General features: G+C 42.5%; 2 protein-coding genes across 3 annotated transcripts; one reads left to right on the top strand and one right to left on the bottom strand.

Moving 5' to 3' along the window:
- Positions 1–1,921: 1,921 nt before the first annotated feature.
- LOC125741926 (cytochrome c oxidase subunit NDUFA4-like) lies at positions 1,922–3,446 on the bottom strand. Its single transcript, XM_049013460.1, has 4 exons — positions 3,270–3,446; positions 2,545–2,633; positions 2,380–2,440; positions 1,922–2,181 (listed from the first exon to the last, which is right to left on the bottom strand). Exons 1-4 carry the CDS (start codon positions 3,309–3,311, stop codon positions 2,125–2,127), a joined length of 249 nt encoding a protein of 82 aa, XP_048869417.1. The 5' UTR covers positions 3,312–3,446; the 3' UTR covers positions 1,922–2,124.
- An 832-nt stretch (positions 3,447–4,278) lies between these two features.
- Positions 4,279–13,336, top strand: LOC125741923 (uncharacterized). Of its 2 annotated transcripts, none has more exons than XM_049013455.1 (3): positions 4,279–4,451; positions 12,342–12,552; positions 12,691–13,336. In XM_049013455.1, exons 1-3 carry the CDS (start codon positions 4,390–4,392, stop codon positions 12,919–12,921), a joined length of 504 nt encoding a protein of 167 aa, XP_048869412.1. In that variant the 5' UTR covers positions 4,279–4,389; the 3' UTR covers positions 12,922–13,336. The 2 variants fall into 2 exon arrangements, with proteins under 2 accessions (XP_048869412.1, XP_048869414.1); XM_049013457.1 differs by lacking the exon at positions 4,279–4,451 and adding an exon at positions 11,029–11,677.
- Positions 13,337–20,189: the final 6,853 nt, after the last annotated feature.

Here is a 20,189-nt window from a genome sequence, read left to right as displayed (position 1 = left end):
GGGATGTAGATTAACATCATACCTAGGACAAAGCAATTGCAGGTTAAGGGCTGTGCACAAGGGCCTAACAGAGCAGAATCACTCCAGGCATTCACAGGATTCAAACCAGCAATCTTCTGATTGCCAGCACAGACCGCTAGCCTCAGAGCCACCACTCCACCCACAAAAGTACTAATGAGAGAGCAATTTGGGCTTTATATACACAAAGTACAAATGCAGTATAGCATTTTTTGCATGTTATTTTTATTACATAGCCATTAATTCAAATATTACAACCTTAGTATCCACCATGAAGACTAGCCTCTGTTAGGGTCTGCTAGCCAACCCTGGATGGATCATTCCAAATGGGTGTGGCTTTACCCATAATTGTAATTAATATGAACCGTTAAAATCAGCATCACAATACTACTTGCAATGGTTCTATGAACTGAGATGTGGAGTGGCACTGATCTCACATCTGCAGGGTTTGAGTGTTCAAAACTACTTCTGACTTAGGTTTCTGAGAGAAAGATGCCCAACCCTTATTGAATAGGTATGTTTACATAACGTTTAATCTGGTCTACAATATTACTTACACTAGCCCTTTATATGTTACTTTTTATTGTATTACTGCACATCTATTTTCAATTAATTGATCTATCAAACACCTTTGAGCAGAGCAGGATCACGGGGAGGCCTGGAGGCTATCCCAGGCAGCACTGGGCACAAGGCAGAGGATGCCTGGCATCTGTGTGTTGTCACTGGTGTCAGATCGCTGGGTAGACGGGCAGGCAGGAAGCGGAGAAGGACGAGGCAGGTAAGCAGGATCTCAGGAATCGGGGTTTATTCAGGGAACGGGGAAGACAGGGCAGACGGCGACATACTAACATTAATGACAAGTCTTGGGAACACGGCCTCAGACACAGACTAAATACACAAGACAAGCCGAAAATAACAGGAAACAGCTGGGCACAATGGGGGAAGCACACGTGGATGATCAGGGGGCGTGGCACACACAAGGATCAGACGAGCTGAATGTGACAACTGGTATACTTTTAGCTGTTCTTTGTACCAAATATAGCTGAATGAGTAAAAATTCCAATGCAATAGCAGCCAATAAAACGTTTTAAACAGTGTTGGGAAGCAAGCTATAGCATTAGGTGATTAATATGTTGCTATACATCAAAATAAAAATTGTAATAGTGCAATATGGTGGTGCAGTGGTTAGCACTGTTGACTCACACCTCTGGAATCAGCTCTTCAGTTGGCACCATGGTTCCATGTGTGTGAAGTTTGTTCTCAGTGTCATCGTAGGGTCCCCCCCACAATGCAAAAACATGCTAAGGTGAACTAAAGTTACCAAATTTCCCATAGGTGTAAATGCTGTGTGTGCCCCATGACACCTCATCTCAGGCTGTTCCCTGCCTTACACCTGTAGCTTCTGGGATAGGCTGCAGTCTTCCCGTGACCCAGAACAGGACAAGTGATTACTGAAAATGAATGAAATAGTGCAATACTAATCATTCTTTTAAACAGCTACAGCAACATTTCATAATTTTAAATAGATTTTTCATACAAACAAGTTGAACTTGTAAGTCATCTGGTTTAATATTTGGTCAATGAAAAAAGCCAACATTCCACCTGGGCTGTTACTCACCTTGTCCCCTATGATTCAGGCCACCACACCCTATACCATGGTGTGTTGTTAGAAAATGGATGGAAAAATAAATACTTCTCCATAAATCGAGTCCAGTATTTCTGGTGTTTTTCTTTAATAACTATCCATATATGTACTCAAAAACTGCACTTCTCCTTTAGTTTAACTAATCAATCTTGGAAGAATGAAATTCTTCTACAAGATAAACCATTTCATTTCAAGAGGATGCATTTAAATATACTGGTCAATACTTACAGTAGTAGTAGTAATCAGACAGAAAGACGATTCATTTTTTTTCTGTGTATGTGTCGTTCTCCTTTATTATTATGTATACCATATACAATTAACCCATATAATTAAAATGAGAAAGACGTAGTATTTTGCAAATTCATCAGAGAAATTCAAGTAATATATTTCCTGTTTAAGTTGCATTCTTATTCTTTGGGGATTCCTGGACACCATGGCTGTTGATGATGGCTACAGGCAGCTTAGAAGTCTGGTCTGTCCTTCTTCAGCTTGCTGTAGTCCATGTTCACTGTAAAAAACTGTAATAAAAAGAATATTCACTGAGGGAGAAAACAGTCCCTTGATGTTTCCACAGCAGGAACATATAAGAAGACTTGTCTTAGCTGGATTATAACCCTACTCAGTAAGCTTTAACAAGATGAAGACGAGATAACCAGATCACCTTCAAGATAATGTTTTTTTCATGCCACGTGAGGGTCATTCATAAGGGCTCATACCTTGTACTGGTCATTATGGCCCAGTTTGTTCCACGGTTCTGGGTTGTTCTTGCGATCCCATCTATAGAACAAGAGATTCAGTCTTGAAGAGTATAATTTAAAAGGCTAAATCTCAGCACAGATGGAGTCCCCTCATCTGAACCCAGAAAGGCACATCACACTTACGAGACATCAGGGTTGCGCAGAGCCAAACGGGCCAAGTACATCACAGACATTGTTGCCCCTCCACCAATGAAAATGAAGAGTGGGATCAACTTAAATAAAAAACAAATAAACATTCATTTATCAGGAATATACCATTTACAGCACTGAATGAGTAATGTGCACATGTGCTAAATAATTTCAGCATTCAAATCATTATGATATAACACTATACCAAAGGGCTACTAATAACTATGGTGTATAAATCTGAGCGTAAGATTTCGTTCTACCAAAACAAGCCAGTAGTAATATACAGACGTAAAGAAAAGCACAATATTAAATAGATTAATACTGTATTTTTATGGGGAAAAAATCCGGCACTCATGGGCTTGGCAAACTCGATACTGATTATCCAACGCAATACTCATGGCTTCCGTTTGCATTATGCCAGAGTCCACACAGTTTAATCAAGGTTAAGGAGACATTTCTACAGTACGGGCGACGTCGGCGCAGACCGCTATTTTACATGCGCTAGTAATTTTTGCACGGGCGGAAAATACCCCACGAAACGTCAAAAATTCTCCTGTATTTGCACAAACCCGAGAAAACCGTGAAAGATAATCTGTATTTCAACGTGTCATTGATTCGGTGTCCGTATTGCTCCCATTTGACAGCAATGCCTTTGACTGCTCCTGTTTCAATGTCACCTCGGGCTGTAAATAATCTCTATTTCCTTCATATTTACTTACGGCCGGGTGCTGTCTTAGTTGCTTGCCAACGAAGCCTAGCATTCTGGTAGTAGCAGGTGTAGTCTTCCCCCCCAAAAAAATATATATTAAATTGAAGATGTAACCGAAACAACAGAGCTATGAAGAGAATACGTCACTGTGTAGTGCAGCGCTCTGTGCTCAAGGACCTAAGTATAGGAATGGGGGACCTAGAGGTATATTGTTAATATGCTGCCTGCGGAGCAATTACAATATAAAAAAAAAATCCGAATAAAAATAGCATTTTAGCACATTAAATACGATAAAGTATTCCATTCAATGAAAAATACTTTCAGTAACCATTTTCAGGCAGCAGAGTAGACACCTATGATGCTTGCGCTGTAACGGCATTTGCCGTAGGTGAATACATGCGGTTGTGTATATGGCATGTGTCTGCCACACACGATATATGTAACACACATTTTAATTCAAAACAAGCATTACCTATCCGGTCGAACACATCTTGTAGGTATAATACAGTTATGCAATAAGACTGGAAGTCAGACTGGATCTTAGCGATTAGTTTTTATATGATGGATATCATATATCAATTATATATATCAATTATACATATATCAATTATTTATATTAAGTAAATATGATGGATGTCTTTTACAAACGTGTTTTCAAAAGGTTAAATGTGTTAAATATTTTTTTTTATCAAATAGCTTTTCAAAATACGTCCGCTATCCATTGTGTCCATTCACAGGGAGCTACTGATAGTCTTGTAAACTCACATTAAAGGATATAATTATGGAATGATCTAAAACAAATCAGCCGAATAAGCATTACAGGTAGTTCTTGACATTACCAGCCAATTTGTAATAAAGTATCGTTCATTAATCAAGAAATCATAAAATGGGAGGTATTTTTCCATAGAAATGTTATAAAAATCATGACTTTAGTTCCAGCCAAAAAAAAAAAAAAAAACAATTTTTGCCAAATAAAGGAAACAACAAACATATTGTAGTGCCGGGTGAACTGAGGCATTACGAGAGCAACAAAGGAAGAGGAGACTTGCTTGCCAGGAAGAACACGTTCTTTATTGTGGTCCTTATTAGGATTGTAACGGGCAGCCGACGAGCATCAAACACCAAATCCAATGTGGAAATACAGGGAAGTCAGACACAAGACAGCCGTCAGTGCGTCGACTTCAATGACAGGGTAGGTAGCTCCCTGAGTGCTGGTGTGACTAGCTACTGCCGGGCGCTGGCATGGTAGATCCCCCACGGCGCCGACACTTCCTCTTGGGCACCTTTAAGGGACCTAATGCCCCTTCCAGGGGGTCTCTCTGGTCAGGGAACCCGACACATACCGACTCCCACAGCCAGGCACCCATTTCTGGGGACAGTCAACACAAGGTGCTGCTGCGGTGCAACTTCCTCCTGGCCTCAGCCCTTTTTTTCTCCCCTGCTAGGTGGGGCCCTGCAGTGGGTTGCACCACCTAGGAGTAAATTCAATCTTAGCCTACGATGGACGTAAGCTGGCCCTACGTTCGAGTTTATGCACTACTAAAATATTATCGATAGCACCACGCTCTTAGTTTCAAAGTAGTACTAAGTTATAGCGTAAATTTTACACTACCTTAACATTAGGCGTATTAAACATCGTAAGAAAGATGTTAAAAAGTGGTGAAAATGGCTATCCGTTTTAAACGGTGTGAAGACGTAATTAAACGTGGTTTACGTAGAGAAATAGTAATTCGTGACTGAAATTACATCCCTTTGAAGAATATGATGACATTGATCTGTATACTCGGTTTCGTTTTCGTCGTGCCGAATTACAAAAAATTACCGATTTGTTAGCTGCCGATCTACAGCATGATACGGACAGAAACGTAGCCCTCAGTCCGGCTTGACAAGTATGTCTGGCACTCAGGTGCTTTGCCACCGGCTCCTTTCAAAGTCTTGTGGGCGACTCGATGCACGTACACAAATCCACCGTGTGCAGAGCCGTGAGAGCAGTGGCAGTTAGTGATGTGTCGGTCGCGAACGAAACGGCTCTTGGAGCCGACTCTTTGAAGTGAACGATCAGAGCCGGCTCCCGCCAGTGAGCCGGAGTCAATGCCGCTTTTTTTCTCTCTATTTTTTTTCTCCACCCGCACGGATTGGTCAGCTACACGATGCGTGTCTGCACTGAGCAGGAGGGGGAGGGGCGCTGCTACAGGGTACGTTCGACTTGGGCTTTACTAGACCGGGAGCCCAGAGGGGTCAGCCTAGCTGAAAAGCGAACCAATTTCCCTTAGTGTAATCTTGCTGGGGGCATATGACAGTTCATCAGAATGGATGTCTGCCGGGTCCGTGGTGGTGGGTGTGGTTGTGAGGAGTGTGGAAATGAATTCAAATTATTGAGCTAGGTCAGCTCAAAAATGAACTTCTTGAAAATGGTGCTTCAATGTACCTTACACAATCAGGACTTATAAACAGGCACCGCCAGACATTTTTAGTGGTGGGGTACCCTTGGCAGAGTTATGTAACTGCCCTGCAAAAATTGAGCTAGATCAGCTGATATCCGAACCAAATGAAACTAGTTGAAACTTGTTCAGTATCAAACCAGGTATCATGAATGAGCGTTGCCAGACAGTTTCTGTGGTGGGTTACCCCTGCCAGACACGCCCAAAAAGACCACACCCAAAATTGAGCTAAATCAGCTTACACCCGAACTGAATGAAACTAGCTGGAATTTGTTCAGTATCAACCCAGGTATCATGAATGAATATTGCCAGACAGTTTCTGTGGTGGGTTACCCCTGCCAGACACGCCCAAAAAGACCACACCCAAAACTGAGCTAAATCAGCTTACATCCGAACTGAATGAAACTAGCTGGAATTGGTTCAGTATCAACCCAGGTATCATGAATGAACATTGCCAGACAGTTTCTGTGGTGGGTTATCCCTGCCAGACACACCAAAGTTTGAGCTAGATCAGCTGATATAGATATCCGAACTGAATGAAACTAGTTGGAATTGGTTCAGTATCAACCCAGGTATCATGAATGAACATTGCCAGACAGTTTCTGTGGTGGGTTACCTGTGGCAGATGTGCCGCAAGGGCCCCTTCCAAAACTTCTGGCAGTTCAGAGAATATCTATGGCAAAAGCCTTGTCTGTAGAAGTGCAGGCGATCATGAAAAAATAGAAAATCTGAAAGAAAAACTAATATCAAATTAATAAGGCTGTCACTAATCAGGACACTTAGGTGATGTGTACAAATGTACTAACAGGTGTAGGCTGCTTTGGATTAACTTGACCTGGTTAAACAGGTGATAGGCTTTAGTCACGTTTATTATCATGTTGCTATGAGAATTCACTGCAGTACAAAATCTGAAATCATGAAGTAATGAAGAGCCTAGGCTAGGAAACAAAACTATTGTGCTGTATGTAAAATTCTGTTTTACTTTCTGGAATTTGGATTTTTCTGTGATCTCCATTTCCCATTTGATATAAACTTTCTGGAATTTGGATTTTTGGGTGGTCTTCATTCCCATTTGATACAATGAAATGGATATAGGATATTCTGGTTATCATCTGTTCTAAGAGGTACGGTATTTTTACGCATATAACGCGCACGCTATATGTGTTTTCACAGACCGTTCAAACCTCCCGCGGGGTATCTCCGTGTGCGCGTCATGCAAAATTTGTTTTACATGGTTAATGTCGTATGTTAATATTTTAATGTAGATAAAAATGTCCTATCGAAACAAAACTAATGAAATGATTTGATCATGATTATGATTTGTTATGCTGATTAGCTGTTCTCTGTCTTTCTATGTATGATCTATGTCTGGGGGTGGCGGGAGGAGTTTTCAGTTCAATGGGCAGCATGCGCGGTATACGCATGGGCGCGCTATGCAGAATTTTTTTTTACATAATTCCTTTGTTCCCGCGTGCTATACGCGTGGGCGCGTTATACACGTGTGCGTGTTATATGCGTAAAAATACGGTAAGTGTTATGCTTTTTTACTATTTCAAAAAATTCCAAAATCAGTAGCTTTTTTTAAGTTTATGTCCAGGTTTTTTAAATTAAGGCTCATGTTTGAGCACCCTCTCCTCACTTGTTTGAAGTTTTAGTCAAAAACTCAGGTAAAGATCTTAGGGAAGGTCAAGGGATAGCATCATGATACATGTTTCTACTTCCTGCAGGGACATAGGAATAGGGGTCATTCTATGGCCATATTTTGGAAATAGCTAAGTGATTTCTTGTAAAAAGGGATTGAAATTTAACAAATCCTGATACTTAACAGGAAGCAGAGTACACTTGTCTAAGCTAGTTGTTAACCCATATGATTGTGTTTACCTGTTAAGATCCTGATAAGGGGGCGAGCTGGGAAGACCACATCAATTAATATCCACTGTGGTTCACAGCATGAACATTGTTTCAGATTCAATTCTTGGTAAAAATGGATCCAGATGAATCTTCTTTTCAAGTGCGGTATCAGTGCAGAGGTGAAATTGATCAAAGTGAACTCTGCTTCTTGTACACTTGCATCAAATTACAACAGCAAGCCAGCCCAGGAAGAAGAGGATCAATCTAAAACTGTTGTTCAGGAGGTATGCATGTCATAACTCTAATTTATACACTAGGATTTTTGGATTAGTATCTGTATTTAGAAATAATATGTGTGTTGGATTTGCCATGAACCCTTTGAATTCCAGCAAATGATTTCTTTATCTCCTCCTCTAATACATGTTAAGAAATTCAAAATCACTTGGCATTTTTTCTGATGGCTCCAGCCAGTTAAATTTTCACTACTACCAAATGGTTTATCATAACCTTCAACACATGTCCTGTTTATTTTAAGGGCAATGCAACCACTGTATCAAAGTGTATAATTTGTAAAAAGTCAACTGAAGAAGATAGCAAGATAAAAACTTATTCTGACACAACAGGACCATCACTGAAATCTGCAGCAGGTTTTCGAACTACCCTGAGGAGTGACAAATACGAAGAGGTCACCAAGAGAATTGTCAGCAGTGATGTTCAAGGGAAATTGTACCACCCTTCTTGCCATCGACTGTACACAGCAGTGAAGAGACCAAAAGATGGAACTGGATCTGAACCTCAGCCAAAGAAAGCACGGAGGGAGACAATAACAAACAGCACTTTACCAGAGAAAGGAAATCGTGGTATCCTGAAACGACAATGTATCTTTTGTGGGAAGAACAGAAAAAAGAAGAGGGGTAAAGAGGAAGGGCTTATGTCAATTGCAACAGATGGGGGTTGTGATACACTGGTAGAACGGTCAAGAAATGAACGCTTCAAAAGCTTAATATTGGGTGATGTTAATCTTGTTGCGAAGGAGGGTAAATATCATAAATCATGCAGAGTTCAGTTTATGCATGAGACAGAAATAGCAAGGCATAGCAAAGCAACACCTCATGAATTCCATAAGAGAGCTTTTTCGTCACTCTGTGGCCTGATTAACATGGAAGTTGTCAAAAATAAAAAAGCTTTACTGGTGTCATCCTTGTTACATACGTACAAATTGGTGTACACAAGTAATGGGGGTAAACCCGAAGACATTTCTTCATACTCATCCCAGAACCTGATTAGAAAGTTTCAAGATAAATTTGCTGGAAAAATCCGGGTCCAACTGGCAGACCAGCGAAGGGGAAACTACATTTGTGCTTCATCACTCACTGACGAGGAAGCAAGGTCACAAATATTCCACGATGCTCAGGAACATGAGGAAAATGAAAAACTAAGATGGGCTGCACTCCACCTGCGTTCACTCATTATGCAGCTACCCAAGTCCAAAACACCTGTTCCTGCCACAGTGCAGAATCTCAAGGAAAGTGCACCAGATATCCCAAAGCAGCTGGACATATTCTTTAGAAGTCTTCTTGGAGGTGTGAGACCAGCATTCCAGTGCCATTGACAGGAAGGTGGCATCAATGGCATCAGATACAGTTTTTAATGTGTCACGGGGCACAGTAAAACCCTGGAAGCACATTGCAATGGGACTTGGTATGTCATCACTGACTGGTTCAAAGTTAGTGCTACAAATCTTTAACAGAGCAGGCCACAGCATCAGCTACAGTGACGCAAAGGGACTGGAAACTGAATTTGCTTATTCTGTGACTTCGGATAGGCGTGATGCTCCAGATGGAATACGCCTTCTCCCTGATAGAGCAACACCCTGTGTATGGGACAACAACGATGCAAACGTGGAGACTCTCGATGGAAAGGCAAGTCTTCACTCCACTGTTGGTCACACTTATCAAAATATAACGGAGCATGACAATGAAGAAGATGTCACAAAGGACTTCCAATTCCGTGATGGTCGAAACAGGAAGTCATATATTGGAAGCCAAGAGGATGTTCCAGTGTTTCGAAAATCCCTGAAGGCAGCCAAATTCACCAGTATTACGGAAACAGTCACAAGCTCTGCAACTAATGAGTGTAATAAAAGTCCACATCCCCAGCTGAAAGCTTTACATTTGCTTACATTTACATTTACTTTAGCTTTGGCAGCTAAGGAAGAGTGACACACCACTGTATGATGGCTTCATCAGTAAATTTGTACAGGACCCCCTCCCTCTTCAGCGCATCTGTTATACGGATCCTATACCAAAATCGCCAACAGATAATTCAGTTGTCAAAGAGACCATGATTCAGACATTGAACGTGGCCAGAGAAACTGGACAAGAGTACGCAGTGGTAACTTATGATTTGGCTGTAGCTCTTAAGGCGTATTGAATCCAAGCACTCGAATATCCCATTTTTGACAAGCTGCTGATCATGCTGGGTAACTTCCAGACAGAGCTTGCCTTTTATGGTGCAATAGGTACCATGATTAGTGAAAGTGGAATTGAATTTAGGCTGACAGAAGCAGAGGTCTTAGCAGAAGGATCAATGATGGGCTTCATAAAAGGGAAATTCTACAACCGTTGCACCAGGATACATTGTCTTCTAGCCACTGTTTTGGAACAGAAAATGTACGATTATTTCCTTCTACAGCTTCCTCTGCAAGAATACGAGTCATTTAAAGATTTCATTACTACAGTGCACCCAGACCAAGCTGAGGACCAACTTTCTGATCCAATCATAACGCAGCACCTTCAGAAATACAACAAATTTTTCCAGTTCATCCTTGAAGGCACGAAAGGTCCAATGGCACAGTTCTGGGGAACATACATATTCCTTATAAACAGGATTCACCGAGAGCTCCAACGCTGCATCAATATAAATGATGTCAATGGATACATTGCCGTGTTTCCAGCTATACTAGATGTCTTCTTTGCCTTAAACCGTCCAAATTATGCCAGATGGGGTACACTTTTCTTACAGAAACTGACATCCTCCAACCCACACCTACGAGAAATACTTCAGAAGGGGGCATTTTGAGTACGTCGGACAAAAAAGAACTACTGCAGGTCGGCTGTTGATATTTCCTTGGAGCAAACACTTAATCGGGATGCAACATCAAGTATGAAGGGGATAGTGGCTTTCAGGAATTCCGAAAATGCTATGCGCAGATGGTCTCTGACCATGACCCAGAGGGCAATGGCAGTTACTGAACTGAGAGCTGGACTGGAAGTGGGAGAAACTGCCACAGCACAGTGCCGTCCATCTAGAATTAGAAAGGACAACCAGCAAATGAAGGTACTTAGTGACAAAGTTGATGAGTTCTGCAATCCCTTCATTGATGAAGCACCAAGCACTTTGGTAAATTTTGCAACTGGCCGAGCTGCTGAAAAGGAGACAGAGACCTACCTCCTTGAAACTCTCCAGAGGGGATCCTTTTAGTAGTTTGTGGTGGTAGTGGAGATGAAGTACACATCTGCCTGGACAAGTACGTAGAAAATTCAATCAAAGATAGTGAGAGGAAATTGCGTGGGACAGAGGATTCAGTATACACGATCACGAGTGCTGACCAAACAATTCAGCAAAGAGGAGAGAAACTGCTAAACAATGGAGTGTTCAAAAATGAGCTTGGAAGGTTTCTGCTGAAGGAATGGGGGAAAGACCATTACTGGAACATACTAAATGGAAAGACCCTGTATGTTTCCTATGGCGGAGAATGTTTGCAATATGAACCAAAGGATTCTCAAGAGGTTTCAGTTACCAGACCTGTTCATCTGCAGGCTGACCATGAAGAAGCAGATACGCTAATTGCTTTCCATCTAAGCAAATTCACTGCCAGTACTGTCCTCGTGCGAGCTTCAGACACTGATGTTCTGGTAATACTCATTGGGGTCCTTGGAAGTCAGCGAGCTGAACTTAGGTCCATGACCCAAGTTGTAATGGACTGTGGAATTGGTAACAGCAGGCGATATATCAATGTCACCAATATAGTTGATGTCCTCGAGGGAAGGAAAACAGGACTTTCCAAAGCACTGTCAGGCTATCATGCATTTACTGGATGCGATTTCACATCAGCATTCTACAGGTACGATTATTATTTATGCCATCATTTGATAACATGTGTCACCCTGGGTCACATAATGTGCCATTAATTAATAATCATGCTTGTTATTGTGACAATCGCGGGAAGCGGTGATCGTGCGGGCAGGCGTGAAAGGAGCAGGCAGACAGGCAAATACGGGGCAAAACTAGGGGTTTAATCAAGGAACTCGGAGAGGGAAACATCGAACGCCAACTAACATCAATGACAGACAAAGGACTCAGGTAAGACACGGACTGACGTACACAGGACTGATTGAAAATAATCAGACACAGCTGGGTACAATCGGGAAAGAACACGTGGGTAATCCGGGGGGCGTGGCACACACGGGGATCGTATGAGCTGGGCGTGACAGTTATTTATTTACGACAGTCTTTGTGGGTATAAAAACATATTGAAGCCAAGTCATGAAAGACCTTGAAGACAGTTAGCCTCCTCTGGTGCAGCATGTCACATTCACTACATGTAGGTCACTGTTTTCAGTTCATACATACAAACTTATGATATACTATGTTTCCCAGACGTTGAAAGTGGGTCACATGTACATTTGTACAGGTAACTCATATCTCCATGTACAGGTAGTTACTTTCAACTCATGGAAAAATGACTTTAGCAGTAATTACAATGCTGGTATACATTATCGTTTCAGGAAAGGCAAGGTCAAAGCCCTGGACCTAATTGAGAAGGATGACACTGGGCGCTTCCTCAACCTCTTCACCAATATGGGTCAAGTTGATGGTGCTGTTGACTTTGAAGTTGCATCTGAATTTGTCTGCAGAATGTATGGCCAAAGCAAAGAACAAGATGTGGATAAAGCACGCTACACTAAACTGATGCAAATGTCTGGCAAAATAGATAAGGTATGTTACAGGAATAGCTAACAGCCCACTTCTGTCATGAACATTTTTCTGCTAAGATGCGCAGAAAAGATATATACTAATTTCATACTACTCTGCAACAGCATATTTAATTTACAATTGCTGTTTCAATTCTTTCAGGAAAACCCACTAGCCAACATCAAGAAGGTTGACTGTGCACTGTTGCCACCATCACGTCAAACGCTCAAGAAAAAGATGATGAGAGCTCACTATGTTACTGTTTTGTGGAGCCATGCCAACACAGCATCACCTGATCAAGGCCTCTCTCCCACGGATTATGGATGGTGTTGCAAGGAAGGCTTGTTGCAACCCACATGGTTTGATGGACCATCAGTTCTGGATTCCTTGTGATAGTGGCAAAACTGGGAACATTGAAAATGCTGAAAAGAGTGACAGCGATGTGACAATAATTCTAAGTCAGTCAGAAGGAAATGAGATGGACACAGATGATTTTGATGAACTCAGTGATTACAACCTGTCGGACATATCTGATGATGAGACATGGAGTGAAGACTCCGATTCTGATGTTGAAGACATAGAGTAGCTCAATGAAATAAAAATGAACATTCATTTCATATGTTCTTTATGTTGACACAATACCCTTACCCTAAGACTTATGTGAACTGACATACTTCCAGCCTTCAATAAAACATGTATGCATTGTATGAGGGGTAGAAAGGCTTGAAAATTTACAGAAGATCTGAAAATTGCCTGTGGTTTATGGGTTTTATGTGGTTCATAAAACTGTGGTTTATGCAGTGTGTATCCCTGTGGTTTATGAAGTGTGTATCCATGTTTTATGGATAGTCATTGATGGTCATTTAGCATAGGATGAGTTAAAATGGTTTGAATGTTTGGCTTCCTTCCTGATATGACAGATGACAATGATGACACAAAATTGCTGCCAATTCTTCAACATCAGAGTAATAAAATGCAACAGGATTGATACTTCCTCTTCAAACAGGTTTCTGCAACATCTGCCACAGGTAACCCACCACATAAACTGTCTGGCAATGCTCATTCATGATACCTGGGTTGATACTGAGCAAGTTTCAACTAGTTTCATTTGGTTCGGATATCAGTTGATCTAGCTCAATTTTTGCAGGGCAGTTACATAACTCTGCCAAGGGTACCCCACCACTAAAAATGTCTGGCGGTGCCTGTTTATAAGTCCTGATTGTGTAAGGTACATTGAAGCACCATTTTCAAGAAGTTCATTTTTGAGCTGACCTAGCTCAATAATTTGAATTAATTTCCACACCCCTCACAACCACACCCACCACCACGGACCCGGCAGACATCCATTCTGATGAACTGTCATATGCCCCCAGCAAGATTACACTAAGGGAAATTGGTTCGCTTTTCAGCTAGGCTGACCCCTCTGGGCTCCCGGTCTATAAGTCGTCTTGCTCTTCTGATGTTTTTGTACCATATGACATGGTCACAGATGGTGACGTTTTGCAGCGCCGGCTGAAGTCTGACAAAAAAATCTAACCATGATGCATTGTGTTGGGACCAGAATGCAATACTTTAAGCCAGCGCTGCAAACGGCAGCGTGAAGTCGAACGCACCCACAGATAAATACAGCAATGGTACGCACAGACAGAGAAACAGGAGGGAAGGAGGCGCGCGACAAAATGAGTGAATGCAGGAAACGGAGTAAAATTTGGAAACATTTCAATTGCATAGATAATACAAGGGCAGAGTGTAGAGCTTGCAAGGTTAAAATCTCATATCGAACAGGCTCTACAAATACCCTGCATTGGCACATGAGAACTGTACATCCATCAGTGCAGTGGGAAGAAAAAAGACAAGCAAATGAACCTGCTACTAACAAAAGAGACAGTTTGTCTACTGCAGTTTGTCAATGTCTACACCATCATCCAGTACAGCACCACAACCACAACCACGTAGACCTACAACCTAGAGCTCTATGAGACAGTTTTTGCAAAAAGCTATGACTCCAGTAAAACAGAAAACAATTGATGAGGAACTGGCTAAAATGATTGCACGTGATTTCCAACCATAGTAATTCATTTCACTAATAATTTTACATTATTTCTGGTAATAAATTCATTTAAGCACCAAAAAAAATCTGAAGAGACACTTGGGAGCCGAAAGAGCCGGCTCTTTTAAGTGAGCCGAGCCATAAGAACCGGCTCTCTTAAAAGAGCCGGAATTCCCATCACTAGTGGCACTGTCACTGAATAAACATATTTACACATACGTGCACTTTCCCCTGCTGCCTGTGCAACAAAATACAACCCGTCAGAAGTTTTTTCCGATCGCCGGCTTTCCAGATGTGTTAGGATGTGTGGATGGCACCCACTTTAAGATAAAAATACTTAGTGACCACAAAATTGACTATGTCAACAGAAGGGGCTACCACTCTATAAACGCACAAATTGTCTGTGATGCCGACCTTATTATCACAAACTGCGTGATCAAGTGGCCAGGCTTGAAACATGACAGTTACATCCTCAGACAGTCTAGGCTTACAGTAGTTCAGACTTTGAAGCAGGAAGATATTCTGGAAGGTTGCTGGGAGACTCCGGATATCCCTTAAGAATATGGTTAATGACACCTTACCATAGCCCATCAAATCAGCAGCTGGAGTGCTACAATGTAGCACACGTCAGAATGTGGAAGGAAGGAATGTGGTGGAACGGTGCATAGGTGTCCTGAAGAAATGGTGGACTTGTTTGCACAGAGGTGATTAGGTTTATAGTCTGTTTACATTAATGCCTATAAAATGCTGTTCAGAACAAATAATGTCTAGGTAAATAAGCTATACCTAACCTCTATAATTTATGGTGTAACCATTTTGTAACTGACAGGTATAATAATGGAGCCAGACAGAGCTGCTGTAGTAGCAGGTGCCTGTGTTGTTCTCCACAACTTGGCCATAGCTTGGAAGGTACCTCTGGTGGAGGATGGATGTGAGGTGGATGGAGACTTAGATATTCCGCTGCACAATGAGATCAACCTACCAGCTGAAGCGGCAGCTGCTCGTGACTACCTCGCAGCATCCTACTTTGGATAATTAGGGCAGATCTAGACCTACTACAATAAATAGCATACAATCCCCTGAATTCTGTTCTGCAACTAATGCAAATAACTAATTTAAATTATGAGGATACAATTAAGTAAAACATGGTTATGGTTCGAGCCTCAGCAGAATAGTCACCTGTCTATGGGCCCTTGAGCAAGGACCTTATCCTGCACTGTGACCCCTAAGCTTGTCCTCACCTGTATATGTGTCGGTGTGTCTTATGGAAAGCAAGATGGAGTAGGTGAAGATAAGCATTCCAATGTTCTTATGCAAATGGGAAACAGAGGATCATTTCATTTCAGTTATCATCCAATGACATTATTAATAGTCAATCACAACGCTTGCAGTAGAAATATTTCAGATTTATTTGATTTCCAAGTAACATACTATTAAGAATGAAAGATTATATTAATCTAGGGCTCATTCATAACAAAGGTATATCCCTTGGTTTTAATTCTTCTTGCAATTTTAATATTTCTAAATTTAGTTTTATTTTTTCCATGTTAATTTTCACTTTTTCCGAATTAATTTTTAAAGTTTCTGCTTTAATTTTTTCAATTTCAACTTTATACAATTGACAGTTAAGGGCCTCTGCATCCTCAGTCTCTGGCCGTGGCTTGGATAGCCTGACAGACTTTGCTGGTGGTGGTGGAGGGCTGCATGCTGGCTCTGCAGGTGGAATTAGTGGCAGTGGTATGGGAATTGCAGGGGTATCTAGACATGGGTGTGGAGGTGACTGTGATACTGGAGGTGGGGATGAGCAGGGAGTGGGTGCCTGCACTGCCAGCCCAGTTTCAATCCCACCTCCTACAATTCCCACGAGTGATGGGGAATCCTCCCCAACAATGTCAAGAGTTAAAGAGGAGTATGGCCCCACATCTGGCTTTGGGCTGCCTCCGGTTCGCACTGCTTTGGGGAAGTCCTCAGCTACCTGCATCTTGAGGTCGCTCCATTTCTTCCTAACCTCTCTGACGTCCCCCTGCTCCACTCCTTTAGCATTTACAGCCTCAGTAATGTCCTCCCATATCTGCTGCTTCCTTTTGTTTGTTATAAAATTATTGAATTTGGACTCTAATGTCAATTTATGTTCTCTTTATTTCGTAAGGAGAATTTGTTGCCCTGCCGTTGTTTATTGCGCGTGAACCCTGTTTGTATTCCTTGAGTTTCAGCCTTACATGTAGCAGAACGACTGTCAAGCATCTACAATAAATTACTAAGTTTACCACAAAATTACTACAAATTTGATAAACATACCTAGCGAACACACTTCTCTGGGTGACGGTACATGGCAACCTTTTAATCAATGTTGCTGGCAAATGTTTCTCGAGCACTTTCCTATTGATATCGGGCCACAAATTTCTATTTGAATTTCCGCAATCATCTAGACACAGCAGATGAGTTGCCCTGTGGTTAAATTCCTTTCACAGATACAGAGAACACAAATCAATAGCTATTTATAAACCAAACTTAAATGTATTTTTTTTTCATCCCAAACAACTAAGCAACGCCTGTATAAGGACTTTACTAAGGCTATATGCAAAATGTGCATACATTAGCCGAAAAGCATGGAGAACAGCGAGTTAGTTCCAGTAATATCAAACAGTGATATTGATTGGTTGTCCACGATGAAAACGTCATTCTGTGCGACTGTAACTTTATTTAGTAGCTACTAACTACGATGTATCTTAAGTGGAAGTGATGCAACCAACAAAGAACGCGGTGCTAGTTTCAAACTAGCTAGTTTCAACATAAGACTTAAGGTATACTTTACACCCAACTTTACGATCGAACTTACGCTAAGCTGGTGCAACCCACCACTGATGTTGTGCAGCAGGTAGGTCCTGCCAAGAGGCCTCCTGCTCGCAGGGTTAGGTGGCTCTGCTCCTGCTCCAGGAGAATAGCCTCTCTCAGGCATGGCAAGCAGGCCTCCTCCTCGCGCTGCTTATGGAAGTCCTCCCTGTGCTGGGCCTTCACTTCCAGCAGTTCACGGCGCTTCTGGGCCAGCTGGGTTTCTAAACTTCGACATGGCTCCTCCCGACTGAGCAGTGCCATCTTGCGGCCCGGTAATGGCGCCTCTGTTGCCTCGGAGAAGCATGGCCAGCTGCTCCAGCTCCTGCCACTCCTGCTCTGTCGATTCCCGTACCTGCTCCTGGTTCTGATGGTCTTGCTCCTGCTGCTCATCAAGCTTTGACATTCCAAGGCTAACTGGGCACTCCAGCTGCAGCACGCCTCCTCGCGCTCACACAGAGCAGCCTCTGCCCGCTCGTGCTTGCAGCTGGGGTCGCGCTGCGGCTCCTCGCTGCTGATGAGCTCCGTGGACAGTGAGTAGCCAGAGTTCACAGGAGAGCCCACCTCCCTTGCTCAATGACGTTACCGTCTCTAAAGTGAGTCCGACAGGCTTGAAGGAACAACTTCAGGGCGCACTGTATGGGTCCGGTGCTTCCTGGATGGAGCGGAGGGTGCCTTCCTCATTCCGGCGTCCTCTGCTTATTTGTCCATAGCTGTGGTATGGGTTTCCAGGCAATAGTGTGCTTGGTGCCCTTCTCTCTGGCAGTGCCGGCAGATGAGCTTCACGTCCCGAATCGTTCTCCTCGCATGCCGAAGCTTCTCAGCTGCCGCAAGGTCCGCCACGTTGGAGCAGGCTTGCCGGATGACCTTGAAGAGTGCCTGCTCCAGCCGCACTCCTGGGATTACTTCCGGCATCCCACTTCTGGCACAAATGTGGCGCCAGGTGAACCAGGGCATTGCAAGGGCAGCGAAGGATGGGGACACTTGCCTACAGGGAATAACACGCTCTTTATTATAGTCCTTAGCAGGACTGTAACTAGCACACGACTAGCACTGAATACCAAATCCAATGGAGAACCACAAGTCAGACACAAGACAGTAAAGCTCACACGTGGTGGGTAATGTATACAACACTAAAGACAGGCAAGGACAGTACTGGGTTCACGCAAGACATGGGCAAACACACGCATGACAATAGGGAAATACAATTATAACTAAAACCATAACTACAACACATCAGTACAACACAGGGCTATTTACAATTACACACAGGGCATGCTGGGACTTGCAGACCTCGCCGGCACTACAGTAACATTAGAATTAATACCCATCCATCCATTTTCCAAACCGCTTATCCTACTGGGTTGCGGGGGGTCTGGAGCCTATCCCAGAAGCAATGGGCATGAGCCCATCACAGGGCACACACACATCATTCACTCACTCACACATACACACCTACGGGCAATTTAGTAACTCCAATTACCCTCAGCATGTTTTTGGACTGTGGGGGGGAACCGGAGTACCCGGAGGGAACCCCACGACGACATGGGGAGAACATGCAAACCCCACACACAAGTAACCCAGGCAGAGACTCGAACCCAGGTCCCAGAGGTGTGAGGCAACAGTGCTAACCACTGCACCACCATGCCACCCCTAGAATTAACATATAATCAAAAATATATACATTTAAACAAAACACACACTTCTTTGCTGAAATCATCACAGTCAATTCTGGTCACCTTGATTTTCAGCAGATGGGATGTTTTTTTTTTCATTCTGAGCTGAAGAAGATCACTCAAAAATTACGTAAAATTAACAGGATCAGGTTGTGTTGTGCAACGAAGTGCTACAAATCGGGCACTATGGTAAACTATGCCGTAAAGTGCAATGCTGCGCATACGCAGACATGGAAGGTGCAAATCGGGCATGAGCAGTCAGATATTTCCAAAGTTATCCAAAAACTTTGTTGGGCTGTAGACGGCGTTTTTGGAAAGTGTGTGTTAAGTTACAGGCAAATAAAAAAAAAAAGATATATGAAAAATGAAACTTCTCATAAAGATGTAAACTTGTTAACCAGGAGATCAGAAAGTGAGAACTACCTGTATTACACTTACTACTTAGCCTGGTAAATACACAAAACTAATTAATGCACTGTGTTCTAATGCTAGTTCTAATACAGGTTCATACCGAAAACCATTTTTTATTATTGTTATGATATGAATTTTTCTTATACCACAATACCAGTTTAAATACCATAAACAACGTTCGGAAAGTGGCGCAAATGGAAACTCTTTAAGGGGGGACCTTTTTCACGCTACACCGCTAAATATGTACCGCGAAAGATCAGAAACAGAAGATGTAGCTGACGCTGGAGTTGAAAATGAGACACTGGGGTTGTCAAAAAATCGATTCTCAGATACTAATCGATATTAAAAATTAGTATCTGATTAGATACTCATTTGCTCATTACTCATTGTATTATTGATACCAACAGTGCGGTTTTCGCCTCATTCGCCATACTTCACACAGCACCGCTACAGCGCACGTGCACACGCTCACACTCACTCAGCCTCTCCTCTCAATAGCCACTGAACGCATTTGCGTTGGTTATCGCACACATACCGAGCCGAACACAGCATATGCTGCAGTTGCAAGCAGTTCGCCAACTGCCTTAGTAAAAAAAACGCAGAAGTGCCATTTGGAAGTATTTTGCAGACAAGCATGGAAAGGCTAAGGATGTCGATAAGCCTCTATGCAAACAGTGCTACAAAGTTGTGGT

The sequence above is a fragment of the Brienomyrus brachyistius genome, chromosome 5 (genome assembly GCF_023856365.1).
Source record: "Brienomyrus brachyistius isolate T26 chromosome 5, BBRACH_0.4, whole genome shotgun sequence".
In the NCBI taxonomy this organism is placed as follows: domain Eukaryota; kingdom Metazoa; phylum Chordata; class Actinopteri; order Osteoglossiformes; family Mormyridae; genus Brienomyrus; species Brienomyrus brachyistius.
Note: the sequence above shows the minus strand (reverse complement) of the source record. Positions and strands in the feature narration are given on the sequence as shown.